Source organism: Typopeltis vanoorti, chromosome 26 (assembly GCF_054136105.1).
Source record: "Typopeltis vanoorti isolate ZY-2024b chromosome 26, IOZ_Tvanoo_1.0, whole genome shotgun sequence".
Taxonomy (NCBI): Eukaryota; Metazoa; Arthropoda; class Arachnida; order Uropygi; family Thelyphonidae; genus Typopeltis; species Typopeltis vanoorti.
This window is the reverse complement of record NC_143574.1, coordinates 29443883-29459933: the sequence shown is the minus strand read 5'-3', so window position 1 is coordinate 29459933 and position 16051 is coordinate 29443883. Positions and strand designations below refer to the sequence as shown.

The following is a 16051-nucleotide window of genomic DNA, read 5'->3' as shown; positions in this document are numbered from 1 at the left end:
TTGAGGGGGAAAAAACCTTAATAATCTTCATTTTTCTGACAAGTATACAAATCCTGATTTCAGTTTATACACTATTTCTACTATTCATTAACATACAATGATCTCTTGATTATCCCATGAACACACAGATCTACAGTCATGAATACTTAGAACAATATGTGAAAGAGATAGGGTCCTCACCGCATGTCTTTACGATGGTAGTCAACCTCATATTAGTTAACTACAGGCATAAAGACATGCGGTGTTTCAGGTTCATAACAAACATATTTCTAACTTTTTCTCAGTAAGTCTTTGGCTTTAGAATGAAGACTTAGATCAATGAGAAAGATAAATCGTGAATTCCAGGAAATTATCACTATTTTCTGCACAGCAAAACTTGTAGGCATATTTCAAAGTAGATTTGAAGAACTCATTTCTGCACATGCATTTATGGTCGATAGAATGATGGCAGCCCACCTTCAACTCTCCTCCCCTTGGAAATTGAGTTATTTAGTAGGGAGGTTTCAGAATAACACTTGTTAAAGTTTCTTTTTAACATTAGTGCACAAACTGAGTCTCCTTTGGAAATAAGTACAATATACAACTACAAAAATAAGTTTATCATGCAAGTGATATTCAGACATCCAAGCTCAAGTTTAGTAATTCAATTTTTTAATTCAATACACCATGACCAGTTTTCAGTTATTTAATGTACATCATAAAATGATCTGCCAAAAGTATGGGATGCAGAATTAATGCTTGGTGAGAATATATTGTTGGAGGTAGAGGAAATAAGAGATCTGGGGGTGATAGTGGATAAGGATCTAAAATTAAGGGGACACATCACCAAAATGGTGAAGACAACACAAAGGCTTCTGGGAATGATGCGGAGGACACTGACATGTAGAAATAGGGAGATTCTTGTTCCGGTGTATAAGGCTTTGATTAGGCCACACATGGACTATTGTGCACAGATTTGGTCACCAGGTTTTCAGAAGGATGAAGAGATGTTGGAAAGGGTCCAAAGGTGACTGACTAAGGTAGTTTCTGACCTCTGGAATGTCGAGTATGAGGAAAGATTGAGAAGATGCAATTTGCAGAGTCAGGTGGACCGGAGGAAGAGAGGAGATATGATAGAGACCTACAAGTTGGTAAGGTTTGTTATAAGATCAATGTGGAGAAGTTCTACAGAGAATAGTGGGAGATCAGGGGAGAACCAGAGGTCATCCCTGGAAACTGTATAAAGAGAGTGTGAGTAGGAGAGTGAGAGACAGGTTTTTTTGTGCAGAGTTGTGAATGACTGGAATGCCTTGCCTGAGAGTGTGGTGTCTGCAAGGAGTTTGAGTGTGTTTAAGACACGATATGATGAGATGTGTGTGTGTGTGTGTGATAAAAGGACCTCCCAGATGAGTCTTTGACTCCATGAGGTCTTGGGGTGGTAATAATAATAACAATAATAAGTAACAGCAGATAACATTTAAATATACTGTTTAGATATAAATAATAAGTCTGGTGGTAAGGCTTATATACGGACTATTCATTAATGTATTTTTTAATTACAATTAAAAATATTAGTACACTAATATATTAACTAAAATATATTTAATCAATACTTTCAATATTTTAGCAAAGTCAAATTGCTATCATCAGGGAACAAAATATAATAAGATATGCACACGCAGGCACTACATTAAGTAATGAGGCTGAATCATGTCAACTGGGAGTAGGCCTAAAGTTCTAAACAGTGCCATCTAGTGGGCTAAATTGGGCTGAGGTAAGGATGAGAGCTTCCCAAAATTGCAGCAGTTTCATGCAAACAGATTTATTGAGATTAAGCTAGTTTCTTAAAGCAGAAGCAGATTCAAGGAAAAGTTGCTGCAATGGAGTAAAAAGTGGCCTTCTTCCAGCATATTCTATGGTAGGTATCCAAAGCATGCACAGCAAGTCCTGAGTGGCTGCAGTGGTGAAAATAGTGGAGACTATTTCCGCCACTTTATATTCACTGCTGAATATAAAGACATAAGTCTTTATATTCAGCAATTCTGATGTTGTATACAATATATACATGAAAACACAAGGTAAAAGTATTATTTATTAAATACATTGCCATATATTTCAGCGTGAAATTAACAGACCATCATCAGTGGTTTAAATAATAGTTGTTTTGCAAGGCAGAATGCAAACAATTGATTTATTCAAAATAGCGCCATAAGATTTAAATCACCAATAACGCTATGCTTCAACTGAAGAAAATGTTAATCATAACGGCATCAAAATAAATTGCATGCACATATAAATAAAACTTATATCATACTCAATACATTATTAGATAAATGTAGTATCTAGTTGGTTCAATAGTAATTGAAAAAAAAAAATAACTTTAATGATGTGTTATTCTAATCAAGCTTCACCATATTTTTGATAGGGACAGGCAGTCATTACAATTCAAGTTAAGACAGTGAAGCATGGCTTCAGCTTCTACTCCATGTTGAGCTAATTCAGATTTACCAGTTTTTTTGTGGAAAACATGATTTTTTCTATTGAGCATCCAGTTTGTCCAAGGTAGAAAAGAATGCAGTCACATGGAGCTTGGTATACACCTGGAAGAGACATAGGAGAGCATTCATCTTTAGAAGAGGGGGAAATATGTCGAGAGTTTATTAATAGGAATAAAAGTCGCTACTAAATCATATATCTTCAGAATTCTTGAAATCGGCTCTGAAATGCCAGAGATGATTAATAGGAGTCAAACAGATGTCATGTAGTCCTTTCTGAGAAGCCATTTGATGTCATATATTGTTTGATATTTGAAAGTTCTTGTAAATGATGAGTTGAACAATTAGTCTTAGCTTGTCGAATTAAATCCAGTGAAAGTGGGTTTTCTATAAATTGATGTTGTTAAATTACCTGATGGCGAGAAGATGAGAAGAATGTCTAGAAACGATAATAAACAATATGGCTTCACAATATAGATAATGTTTTTAGCTACTATATATACTTGACACCATCGTATCAAATTCACTATAGAAGTTGAAAGAGACAACAAATTATCGTTCCTAGATATTCTTCTCATCTGCTCCCCATCAGGTAATTTAAGAAACATCAGTTTATAGAAAATCCCCTTTCACTTGACATTATTCTTCAACAATCTGCACACCATCCTTCTCGTGAGCTTAAGACTAATTGTTCAACTCCTCATCCTTTACAAGAACTCGCAAATATCTAACAATATATGAAATTAAATGGCTTCTCAGAAAGGACTACACAATATCTCTTTGACTCCTCCAAACCTAACCCAAATAACAAGGAATCGATATGTAGAGTCCCAATCCCATACCTCTCTGGCATTTCAGAACCGATTTCAAGAATTCTGAAGAAATATGATTTTAAACGTTCTTCTATGTCTCTTTCAGGTGTATACCAAGTTCCATGTGACTGCCATCTTTCCTACTTTGGACAAACTGGGTGCTCAATAGAAAAAAAGAACATAAGAACATCATTCATATATTTTCCACAACAAATCCAATAAATCTGGATTAGCTCAGCACAGAATATAGGCAGACCACAACATTTTTTGGTCTGAAACACACTTTCTACATAAATGTCAGTACAAATTTGAATGCTTATTTAAGGAGAATGCTGAAGCCATGCTTCACTAACCTAAATTGAACAGTATGACTGCCTATCCTTATCAAAAATATGGGAAAGTTTGATTAGAATAACACATCATGAAAGCTTTTTTTTTTTTTTTAAATTATATTGAACCAAGAATGGTATTTTATAGACAAGGTCTTAAGAAACTAACTAGATATTACATCTATCTGATGATCTATTTATATATCATCAGATATATATATATATATATATATATATATATATATATATGTTAAAGATGCCAAGCTATTTTAAACCTGGTTTTACTCCATTTCCCAAGTAAGCAAACAGACAAATAAGTTAAGTTTGCCCCTGCATGTATTGCAAGTCTAGGTGACCTGTAAAGTAGTACAAGTCTAGGCAACTCGTGGTAAAGGTAATAAGCTCTGATCACTATTCTTAATATTTACCCTTAATGCAAAGCCCATCTCCTTGAGGAGATGTATGATGCTATGCATTAAAGGCAAGGGGCCACTACCCAGACCGGTTTCGACCTTTATTGAGGTCTCATCAGTGGGAGAATACAGAGCTTATAAGTATTTTACCAAAACAAGCTACCATAAGGTGCTTTGACCTTATTAGATAAAAATCTCAGGATGAGAGATAGATGTAGAAAGTTTTTACCACCCAAGGTAAAAAACTTTCTACATATATATATATATATATATATATATATATATATATATATATGCAACTTATTTTTACACTGTTATGATTAACCTTTTCTTTAGTTAAAGCATAGCACTATTGGTGATTTAACAGCATGCGGCTCTGAAATTAACAGATGGCCTGTTAATTTCAGACTGAAATATATGGTAGTATATTTAATAAATAATACTTTTATCTTGTGTTTTCATGTATATATTGTACAGAACTATGGCACAAGTTTCTCTAAAAACAACAATTCTGATGATGAGTGTTCTGCCTTTTCTACAAGAGACCTAGTAAACATCTGGCAGGTCTAGGGACTGTGGCTGGTCTTTGGTGGAGTGGATAAGAGATGCTAATTTTATTTAAATTAAGGTGATATTAAATCCCACATTATTTCAAAGCCTTTATTTTAAGCTCTTTATTTTAAGTAAGAGATGCTAATTTTTTATAATACCTGGAGGTGGTTGTAAGGTTGTATTTTTTAAGGATTTTTGTTAGTTTTTCAGATGTGCCTTGGATATATAGACTAATGATAGCTTTGGTACAGTCTCTGGAACTTCTCCTGAGTTTGCACATCACAATGAAAATGATATGACCAAATTTGCATGGCTATGTGTGGTCCAATGAGTTATACTTAACAAGAAATTATATTATTGTTTTTATTCTTTATCTAAGTATGAAAATACAAGTTTACATGCAAAGTAACATCATAATTAGACTTCTTGGCTATAGAGACAGACAGCTTAGTCTAGTTATGATGTTATTTCATGTGCAAACTCATTTGCTAACACTTGGGTTAAGGATAAAAACAGCAAAGTAATTTATTCAGTATAATTAACTTTTTAACAAGAAAAAACTTCCTACTACAAGAAGTCAGCTATGCAGGTTCAATCACCTCCTTATCTTTACTTGTCAGTATGTTCTCCATTGTTACAGCAATATGTTGTGTAGTTTCACAACACTTGTCAAGTGTTCTCTGAACAAACAACATGAGACTACTGTCAAGAATCAACCCCCCCCCCTTCCAGATCAAAAATTTCACCCACTTCCTGAAGTACAGTTCCAGTGGCTAGCAGTACACTGTACTATGTATATTTACCTTAACATTTACCACTATAGTGGTCTGAATGTGTACTTAGTGTAGCCATAAATGCTTACAACTTGAACAGCACATACAAACCACATGTATAATATGCATATTGTTGCACTCAATGTTTGAAATGTCCCCCCTTTTACCTTCATGAATGCCTGAAAGTATCCCTGAAACATGCCCATCCCCCCACCAAACCATCACTGATGGGGTATGACCTCTCTGAATTCTGGGTGTCCAGTTTAATCACCAAAATAATCACCAGTCATTTTGGTGATTAAACACCCCTTCAATGGTAAAAACCTCATCTGTGAAGAGGTTTTCTAGTTATGAAGAGGTAGTCTAGTTATGATGTTATTTCATGTGCAAACTCATTTGCTAACACTTGGGTTAAGGATAAAAACAGCAAAGTAATTTATTCAGTATAATTAACTTTTTAACAAGAAAAAACTTCCTACTACAAGAAGTCAGCTATGCAGGTTCAATCACCTCCTTATCTTTACTTGTCAGTATGTTCTCCATTGTTACAGCAATATGTTGTGTAGTTTCACAACACTTGTCAAGTGTTCTCTGAACAAACAACATGAGACTACTGTCAAGAATCAACCCCCCCCCTTCCAGATCAAAAATTTCACCCACTTCCTGAAGTACAGTTCCAGTGGCTAGCAGTACACTGTACTATGTATATTTACCTTAACATTTACCACTATAGTGGTCTGAATGTGTACTTAGTGTAGCCATAAATGCTTACAACTTGAACAGCACATACAAACCACATGTATAATATGCATATTGTTGCACTCAATGTTTGAAATGTCCCCCCTTTTACCTTCATGAATGCCTGAAAGTATCCCTGAAACATGCCCATCCCCCCACCAAACCATCACTGATGGGGTATGACCTCTCTGAATTCTGGGTGTCCAGTTTAATCACCAAAATAATCACCAGTCATTTTGGTGATTAAACACCCCTTCAATGGTAAAAACCTCATCTGTGAAGAGGATAACTCTGTGTCTGTTGTTTGCATACTACTGGAGAAGTGCCTTTGATTTTATCACCCTCTGCATCTCTGCAAAACATCACTTTCTGCATCTCACAGGATTACGGCGGAGGCAGGCCTTCACAGTCCTCACAAAATGTCCTAACGCAGTGTTTCGACCTGTTCTTTGGCGATCAGATGTCTTCTGTATCATTATAACAGTTAATAGTCTGATAAACAAACATCCTGCTGATCCCAATCTCCCCACTGAATGTTAACCCATACAGCTAGACAACTCTCTCTCTACTGATACACACATGAATGTTGGTTGCGCACAGCGGCACTAATGGAACCGGGCTTGCACAATTCTGTGGGCAGCACAGGCTTGTGTGGAAGTTGTAACAGTATTTATGGCAAGAATGTATATATGTCCATAATTACAAGGATGTGAAGTGTGCATTGAAGTCAATATAACCTTTGGATATTATAGAAATAATATGGATACCAGGCACATATTTTTGATATATTTTATCCATGTGGCCATTTGGATCCAGAAATTTTATGTTTAAATCTTCCTAAAGACTTCTGCATTACTGATAACTCTCCCCAATTTTACATCACCAGCAAACAACTGAACCTCACCTGTCAATCCATATGAAATATCATTAACAAATACATTAGCAACTACGGCCCAGAAATGAGCCATAGTTGCTAATAAAGGAAGTTGTTAATAAAGTTGCTAATAAAGGAAGATAACCAGTGAAATGCTACAGAGTCCTGTAGCATTTCACTGGTTATCTTCCTTTTCTGGGACACTTTTCCCTCGAATACACAACTTGCTAGTATCATTTAGAGAGCCAGTCTACTATCCATCTAATGAATCTGTTATCTATTCCTATCTTCCACAGCTTGTATACCAACTTACCATGCAGTAATCTATCAAATGACTTTACAAAGTCCAAGAATATCACACATGAGTCTCCCTTAGCCAGCATATTTTATAATAGGAATGTTTATCATAAATTACAAGCAGACTGCTAACACAAGATCTATTTTTTACAATCCCAAGTCAATTGATGGTCACAGAGCACTATATTCTGACTAGCCACTATGTTTGTTCTGAGAACTTTTTTATTTATTTATCCTGGATGGAATTCAAACCCAAATCTTTCCAACTAAAGGGCACTGTTGATACCAAATGAGCTTTCTGAACTGTCCCCAATGCCTTAACTATAACTTCAAATATGTAGATGGGCCTATAACTGTAAAAAATTATAGACACTGCTCTAGCCTACTTTTATGTATCAGCACTATTTTATTCTAGTCCTTGGAAATTCTCCCTATTACAAAACTCTCATTAAACAACAGTCAAGAGCAAGAGTATGGTCATCCCTTGCAAATTTCTATGAATACATGGTAATATGTATCCATTCCATCTTATTAACATTCAGTTCACTTAATATATCATACACCTCTGGGTTTTTTTTTTTCACATCTAGTCACTCTGATATTTACTCCCTTCTATGTGATGCACAGCAAGAATTCACACCAAGATATCTAACAGATTCATACTAATGGAGTGCCCATTAAATCCATCAATTGCTATTGTCACTCTGCTTAACAACATCAACCACAAGAATCACCCTTCCATAAGTTTCTTGCACTTGTCTGCCACACAGTGGAAGAATTCTCTTAGAGCTGACTCTCCAATCCTCTCTAATAATGCATTTTTTTGTCTTAACCTTGTAACTTTTTTGTAACTTTTGTAACCATGCTTGTAACTTTTTTAGCCTATTTTATACTCCTCATATTTGATCACTAATAACTATCTTACATTCTCCCTGAAATACTTCCTAATTTCACCATTTATTTCTAGTGTCAGATCTGTCCTAACACCAATGTCTATGTTATATCAACTTCTTACAGTCCACATCTGATCATCCCCCATAGTTCTGATGCTAGCTGAATACAAAGATTCTCATAATCACTCACTTTCTAATTCCATACATATCTCTTCATGATTGGCACTTCCAAAGTTAGTATCTCTTGATCCCACTCACCAAATTCAACACCCTAAAACATTGTGTTGCTTCCATCATATGCTGCTTAAGGTTTTTTTTTTTTTTATGTAGCACCCACCCACAAAAGGTTATTTTGTACATTTGTATTGTGGGTGGGCTATGGATTTTTTCCTGTTTTTATAAATTTAATTAAATTTTTTTCTATTTTTTATTTATTTTTTTACCTATTCTGAAAACCCAGCTCTAGAGCCTAAACAAGGAACTTTTTCAAGTCACTTCAGTCCTCCAACAAGTAGGACATTGGTCTCACAATAGACAATGAAATTCATCTCCCACCTAGAGACAATTACAAACATCCATGTACATGGCAGAATACAAATCCACAACCTGTTGGTTGGAGAGCAGATATGCTAACCACTCTGCCAACAAGACCAAATGTTAGTTAGTTATTCTTCAGAACTCTAGAAATTTACTCTCCTTGTTCTTTATTTCCACACAATACTTTTTCTTTTGATCTACATTCTATAATTAAAGTTTCCCATTAGGATCACCCTCCTTTTACTTGTCCAATCAATTTGTTGGCTACAGATTGAAAAGGACATCTGAATTACTGAGATGAGAAATAAGATTAATATTCATAAAGGGATCTAAAAGGTTTTTGTCAGATTTACCTTTTTCTGCATGTTCTCTTTGCTTGAGTTTTCATAGTTGTTGTTTAAGGTGAGATGAAACTGGGAGAGAGAAATGAAAGAATTAGCAAAGAATACATTACCATATTCTTTTCTAATTCTTTCATATAATGGATTTTCTGCTAATTCATACATGAAGATTTTTACCCAGATTGCAAGCCTTGGCAGCTACCCACCAATAAGTTTGGGCAGTACCATTAAGTGTGATCTAGTGGCAGCCAGTCTGCAGAATAACCATTTTAAAGCTATGAGAAAAATTATATCAAATATTGCATGCTCAAAGAAATCAAGAAAAGAGTAACTGAGACTTTGGACTGGAGCTTAAATATGGATTCTGGCCAGTTCACATCTACAACAAGCAAAGACCTCACACTGCACAATCAAATGCATCTACCACCAAGTTGGGGCCTAGTATTACCACAGAGGCTGAACTTTCCTCTGAGGGTGTGGACACCAATAGCCTTATACTGTATGCCCACAGATGCGCTCTTTCGACACTTCTGCACATGGCAGGAGAAGGAGAATCCATTCCGATATTAGGGGAATCAATGTGTTTCGTAGGATGAGAGTTTATTATTATATGTAAGAAAATTCACTTTTCTTTTATAAAAATTCTAGTTCATAAAGTGGTAACTATTCTGCTTTTACAATTGGAAAATTTACACATAAAGCACGTGATTTCACATGTTGGTGACCAATTCGTAAATCTTTTCTTTCTTTCTTCCCTTCCGCATGAATTGACTATTCTTGGCACATTGCCAGGCTCGGTTTTATGAAGTGTGGGCATACATAGCTTCTTTGAGCACTATGTAAAACCCCTGGTACTCTTCAGGGATATGCAGAAACCTGTCCCTCTAAAGTAAGCATCTCTGTATGACCTTTAATGATATACAATTATGGAAGCCAAATCTATGAAGATACTAAGCACTATCTCATTATATATTATTATTACACTAACCCCCCCCCCCCCATGGAATCATTTGACTCATTGTGGGAGGACCATTCAACCAGCAACAAGTCTTTGTTGAAAGTTTTTTTCCACTTGATTATACTATAAATTAAAGATGCCAAGAAATTATATTCTTGGTTTAATCTTTTTTTCAAGTGTAAGCAAACAAAGTTTGTGCATGAAGTAACTTCATGACTGAGCAACTCATATGTAGAGGCTCCTTGAAATCATTTACACCGCTTGCATTCCCGCAGCACTCCAGAAGTGAATTCCACTCACCAACAACTCTCCATGTAAAAAATCTACTCCTCCCACTTTCTTCACCATACCTTCATAGAATTTCCAGGGATGGCCTCTCGTTCTTCCCATCTTACTTATCATTTCTGCAGTGATGTTATCATTACCAGGACTTTTGTTGTGTTTTAGCCTTCCTACTACTTTTTCTATCGCCTCTTAAAATGTCCATGTCATACTCATTACCTGGTGGTGATATCTGCTTCAATTCTTCAATCAGTTTCCTAACTTCATCTAATTCTAGTTTTTCTTCACACAGCTCACTACAGTATATTGTCCACTGTTGTACAATTTTATCTTTATTTATCAATACTTTGCCGATTTCATTTTTAATTGTCATCTGTTTTGGTTGCCACCTTCTATTAATGGTTCTAATAATTTTGTACACCTCCCTAGCTTTATGCTCTCCATAGTGCTGTTCTATATTATTGCATCTTCTGGTTCTAACACTGTTCTATACCTTTTTCCTATTTCTAACCATTTCATCTTATCCATTCTGACTGCTTTTTTCACCTCATTACATTTTCTTCTATATTGCTCCTCTATTTGTTCTGAAGTATCTTTTTTTATCTTCAACATTCTCTTCTCCTGCACCAACTTCGGTGTTTCTTGTCTAATCCACTTCTCCTTGATCTTTTCTTCTGGTTCTACTGTTCTGTACCTTCTTCCTATTTCTGCTTCACTTATTTTTTGCTGTATCGCTTCGTTTCTGATGATGGAGTTTATATTTTCTTTTTAATTTCAACTTGAAGTTTGCAATCACTAAGATATGATCTGAATCTATATCCGCTCCTTGAAAAGTTAGGCACTGTTGTACTTATGTTATCCATCTTCTTTTAATCGTAATCATATCAATCATGTTCTTGGTTTTCCCATCAATTGATCATTTCTGTACTCCTTTTGCTGGAATCTTGTGTTACAGATCATTATCTCATGGTCCACAGCAAATTCTAACATTTTTTCACCTCATTCATTTCTTTCTCCAAAACCATATTTTCCCAGGATGCTTTCCCAACCATCATTTTCTATTTCAATTTTGGCATTCCAGTCTCCTTCAATAATTATATATATTTTTTTTTTGGTATTGTTTATATCGTCTCTGTCAGATCTTTGTAAAATAAATCAATATTCTCCTCTGCTGTCAGATGTGGGTGCATATATCTGGACTATTGATATGCTAAATGGTTTTGCTTGAAATCTTGCTACTATGATTCATTCACTAATGGGTTTGTTAGCCTAACAGTGCCGCTCTAGCTCTTTTGTTAAAAAGGAAGCCAACGCCTTCTTCTTGCGTGGTGTCATGCCCCGATCATATGACTTCACATCCATTTATCTCTCCTGATGATATCCACCACATTTCTGCCAGTCCTAGCATTTCACATCGATATCTCTTAATTTCCTCGCAAAGTAATTCTAGTTTTTCTGATTTTGGATGATTCTAGTTTTTGGATGTTCATACATGGAATGTATGAACATCCAAAATGTTCATACATTCCATGTCCCTACTGATAATAGTTCTGTCGGTTTCTGTTTCCTCTCAGTACCTTCTTTGATTCTCCTAATATTTGCCTTCCTTATGTAAGACAGCATCATTTACACCAGTGTAATATACTTTGAGAGTGTTAATGACTTCAAGTTCAAAAACAGAACTATAACAATTTGCTCTAATGAGCAAGCTCTTAAATAAGAATTAAAAATTATTAGCAATACATTTATAAATAATGGTTATAACAAAAATACTATTAATAAAGTTCTGTATAAAACTTCATCAAAAAATAATATAGATTACAATAAAACCATAGCTATCCCATACATTAAAGGGTTATCAGAAAAAATTAATCCTACACCATTGTAATCTTAATGCCACTTTTCAACCACCTTTAAAATTAAAAAACATATTCAACTCCTCTAAGGATCCTCTTTCCCCATTGGCACATCCTGGAGTTGCATCTATTGCACCTGCAACTTACCTTATATTGGGGAAACTGAACGTACAATCCCTATCCATAAAAAAGAGCACAAACGACACATTGAATTTGATAATTTTGGTGAAGCAGGCCTCTTTGATAATGCCCTTAACACCCTACTCCAAACTTATTAGAAAAGTACCTGTTCGTTACATCATACAATGAACGGAAATTTAAAGAAGCCAATGAAATTTTGATTAACCACCCTAGTCTTAACAATAATGATGACATAAAAATCCCAAAAATTCGGATGGCACACATTCAGCCCACTTAGTTTACAGCAAACCCTGACTTTAGGACTGACACTAAGCTAATTTTCAGCTTTTATTGGGCACTATCCATTACCAGTTGGTTGTAACTTATATGTATACTTATATAAGTAATTTTTTTATTTATTTTTTCCCCTTTTTAGTAAACATGTTGCTTTCCAGCTTAATTTAATTTTGTAATCTAATAGAGGATGATAATAATAATAATAATAATCAAACCCTAGCTTCGATGTAGTGTTTTTTTGTTTTTTTTTTACCAGAGGTCAGACCAATAGTTGTAATGGTTGGTCAATAACTTTAGCATGCTATGTAGATTGTAGTGCAGCTTGTTTCTTTGTATACATGTGTGTACTCCAGATGATGACCTTAAGGTCAAAACATCGAGTGTTTATTTTGGTTTATATTAAACTAAAGTTTTACTCCAACACAATGGTGCACTTAGGATTTAATCTTGGGGGAGGGAGTCCAGTTGGGTAGACGATTTGAGAATACACACTACGCATCACATATGACCTATGACTGAGCATCTGCAATGATCACTAATTCATAAGTAGTACAGAAATAGAAAACACGACACAACATAAATAAAAAAATGAATTTTAATTAGGAAAAGATTTCTGAAAAATTTTCTACTAGTGTTTTTGTTCCCTTTTTCTTTTGGGGTCATTTCCCTTTTTGTAAATAAATTACAAAAATGCATTTTGTAATTTATTTATTTTTAGATAATCTCGAACCCCTACTCTAGAGACCAAACAGGAAACTTTTTCAAGCAATTTCAGGCCTCCAGTAAGCAGGGCAGGACAGTAGTCTCACACAGGGCAATGAACTTCATCTCCCACCTAAAAGACATCACAAACATCCATGCACATGATGGGATTTGAGCCCACGCCCTGTTGGTTGGAGAGCAGATACACTAACCACTCAGCCAACCAAGTCAGCATGTTAATAAAGTTTATGTTTATTCTCTCTACAAATATAATTTTCAAATTATGTCCAATCAATGCATAGCCAAACTCCAGCATCTTAAACAAAAAAAAAAAGTTGTCTATAACCGCATGTATTCTTCTGGGTGGGTTTGTCCTGTTGTGTGTGAAGAAAATCCTGCCACTTCTATATAAGTGTGTAGATAACAAATATCCAATACAGTCAGAAAAAGCAATTTCTATAGCAGACTTTCTTAGCAGTTCAATGTAGCAAAGCTTTATGTTTGCTACAATGAACTGGCAACCATTATCCTTTGTTCTGTTAGTCAATTCAAATCATTCACCTGGATCTCTACATTGGATCACTGTACTGTCCCCTGCAGTTTGATAATCCGAGTAAAATAAACAGTATTCTCTTGCAAATCATTAATGTACAAATTAAAAGCGGCAAATTAGGTACAAAGTCCTGTGGTCAGCTTGTCTTCTTTTTCATTCTGCTCCACCATATACACAACTCTTTAGTATATCTATTAGTCCCCCCCCTTTATCTATGTCACATTGATCATCATCTGCTGCTATTCATGAAAGAAATTTTCATATCATGCCATATGGCTTTGTAAAATGCAGCAATATCACATCAACTCACCAGTATATTCAAGAAATAAATTACTAAGGCAAGGCATAAATGCATGAAAATTGTGGGGGGGAAATAAAACCTCAAAAAGATATTTCAAGATACTATTTCACATTAAATTTTCATCAACTAGAAGGCACAAAAACATTATCATGGTAGAAATATTAATATCTTTAAAATGTCAATAAAAATCTTTTTTCTGTTGTTCTTGTTTTATTTTCAAATCTTTAAGAAATGTATGCCAAAACTTTGCAATCTACATTAGAAAAATAATAAGAAAATATGTTCTCTCATTCCACATTTAATCAGAATTCCATGATGTTAGGAGTAATTTTATTCCATGGGCAGGAGAAAGATTAGAAACAAAGGAACTAGATATGTTTGAAATATTGAGTAATCTTGATTAGCAAATCATTAATGAAGTGAAATAGCAACAATGCATAAGGACTGCATTAAATCAGAAGCATCAAACTACAGGTCAGTTTGCATTCTTTGGAGCAGCAGTTAAAGTTCAAACGAAATTAATTAGGAATAGGATACAAGTTTAGGTTAGATGAGAAAAAGATTCTCTATGGAAACTAATATGGATTTTTTTTTTTTTAGGAACGATCTTGTTTTAGTAATCTAGTTATGTTTTATAATAAACTGATGCCAGCAGTCCACAAAGATAACTGCTAATTCTTGAGTTTACAAAGCACTGTTAATTCTTGAGTTTGACAGATTGCAGTATGGTAAATTATTATTTACATTACGACAAATAGGACTGGATTGCTCACTGACTCTAACAGATATCAGAGTTGTGTGTGTGGAGAAGCAGTATTTCAGTGGTAGAAAGAGAGAGAGAGTGAAGGATTGCTTCTGTGAGCAAGAGATATATGTAGAAGTACAAGGCCAATGTTTATGTAAAGCTTAGGAGTCAGCATGGAATTGTCAGTTACGCAGAAAGGCGGGTAAAAGCCGCTTGTGTACGCTCTTTTCCGCGGGAAAGAGTTCCTAACGGGCATGTTTGGTAATACTAAGTATAATTCATAATAACTGAGACAAAACGATATGTGCAATTTTTGTGATTTAGTCAACTGAAATGCAAAACTTCCAAATTAAGTATACTCATTTTGAACAGGTGTTTGAATGAGGTTTCAAAATTTTTAAATCATACCTTTCAGTTTTAACCCTAAGAGTTTCTGACGTGCAGGTAAAACACCTGTTTTTAATTGTATAGCATGCTTCAGATCCAAAACGGTATCAGTCGCTAATAAATTGTCTAATATATATTCATTTCCACTCCATTTTACAATTATTTCTAATTCTGACATGGTTCTTTACGCGAATCCCATAAGAAAACAAACCACAACATCGACTGCTAGAAATGCTTCCTGGCGACACCAAGTAACCAACTTAAACGATTTATAAAACCACCCAGTAAAAGCGTTCCTAAACCTGTCACAAAATACAATCTCTGACTTTTTTTTTTTTTCTTTGACAATCATGTAATCAGTTGCTATTTATGATTTTATATTTTATATGCTGCGGTGCTCTAAAAATTCCTACGGCACCTTCAGTGGTATTAACAAGTTTTTTTATTTCTCCCGGAAAGTCGAGTTTTTCATACCGCGTACAGGCAAATTGGCTTCAAAACATACGTAATTTACAGACAAAAAAATACTGTTTGTGAGGTAGATGGCGTTGACGATAGTTGTTGTGTAGTAAGACAATTAAGTAGTATGGGAGACAGATGTGTGTGTGTAGCGGAGTGGAGTAGAGTGCCCCCTCCCTGTGATGAGTCCTTGGACTCCTTCGAAGAGAGGGTTAGAAAAGTTCCTACTAGAATGAAACTCAGAACGTCTCTCTTTGGTTGGACTAGTGCTGTGAATGCAAAAGCTACTTCTACAGGGATTCACAGGCCTGTTCCTTCAACTGTTCTCAGCTCATATAACAGATTGTTGAATATATAA

At 35.0% G+C, this 16051-nt stretch overlaps 1 protein-coding gene across 1 annotated transcript in view; it reads right to left on the bottom strand.

The window, feature by feature from the left end:
• Positions 1–15459, bottom strand: part of Ublcp1 (Ubiquitin-like domain-containing C-terminal domain phosphatase 1) — a 114860-nt gene extending 99401 nt beyond the window's left edge. The window contains exon 1 of the mRNA XM_090414901.1: positions 15256–15459. Within this exon, the coding sequence (XP_090271027.1) occupies positions 15256–15412 (157 nt within the window). The 5' untranslated portion in view covers positions 15413–15459. The remainder of the gene's footprint in view (positions 1–15255) is intronic.
• Between the last annotated feature and the right edge of the window lie 592 nt (positions 15460–16051).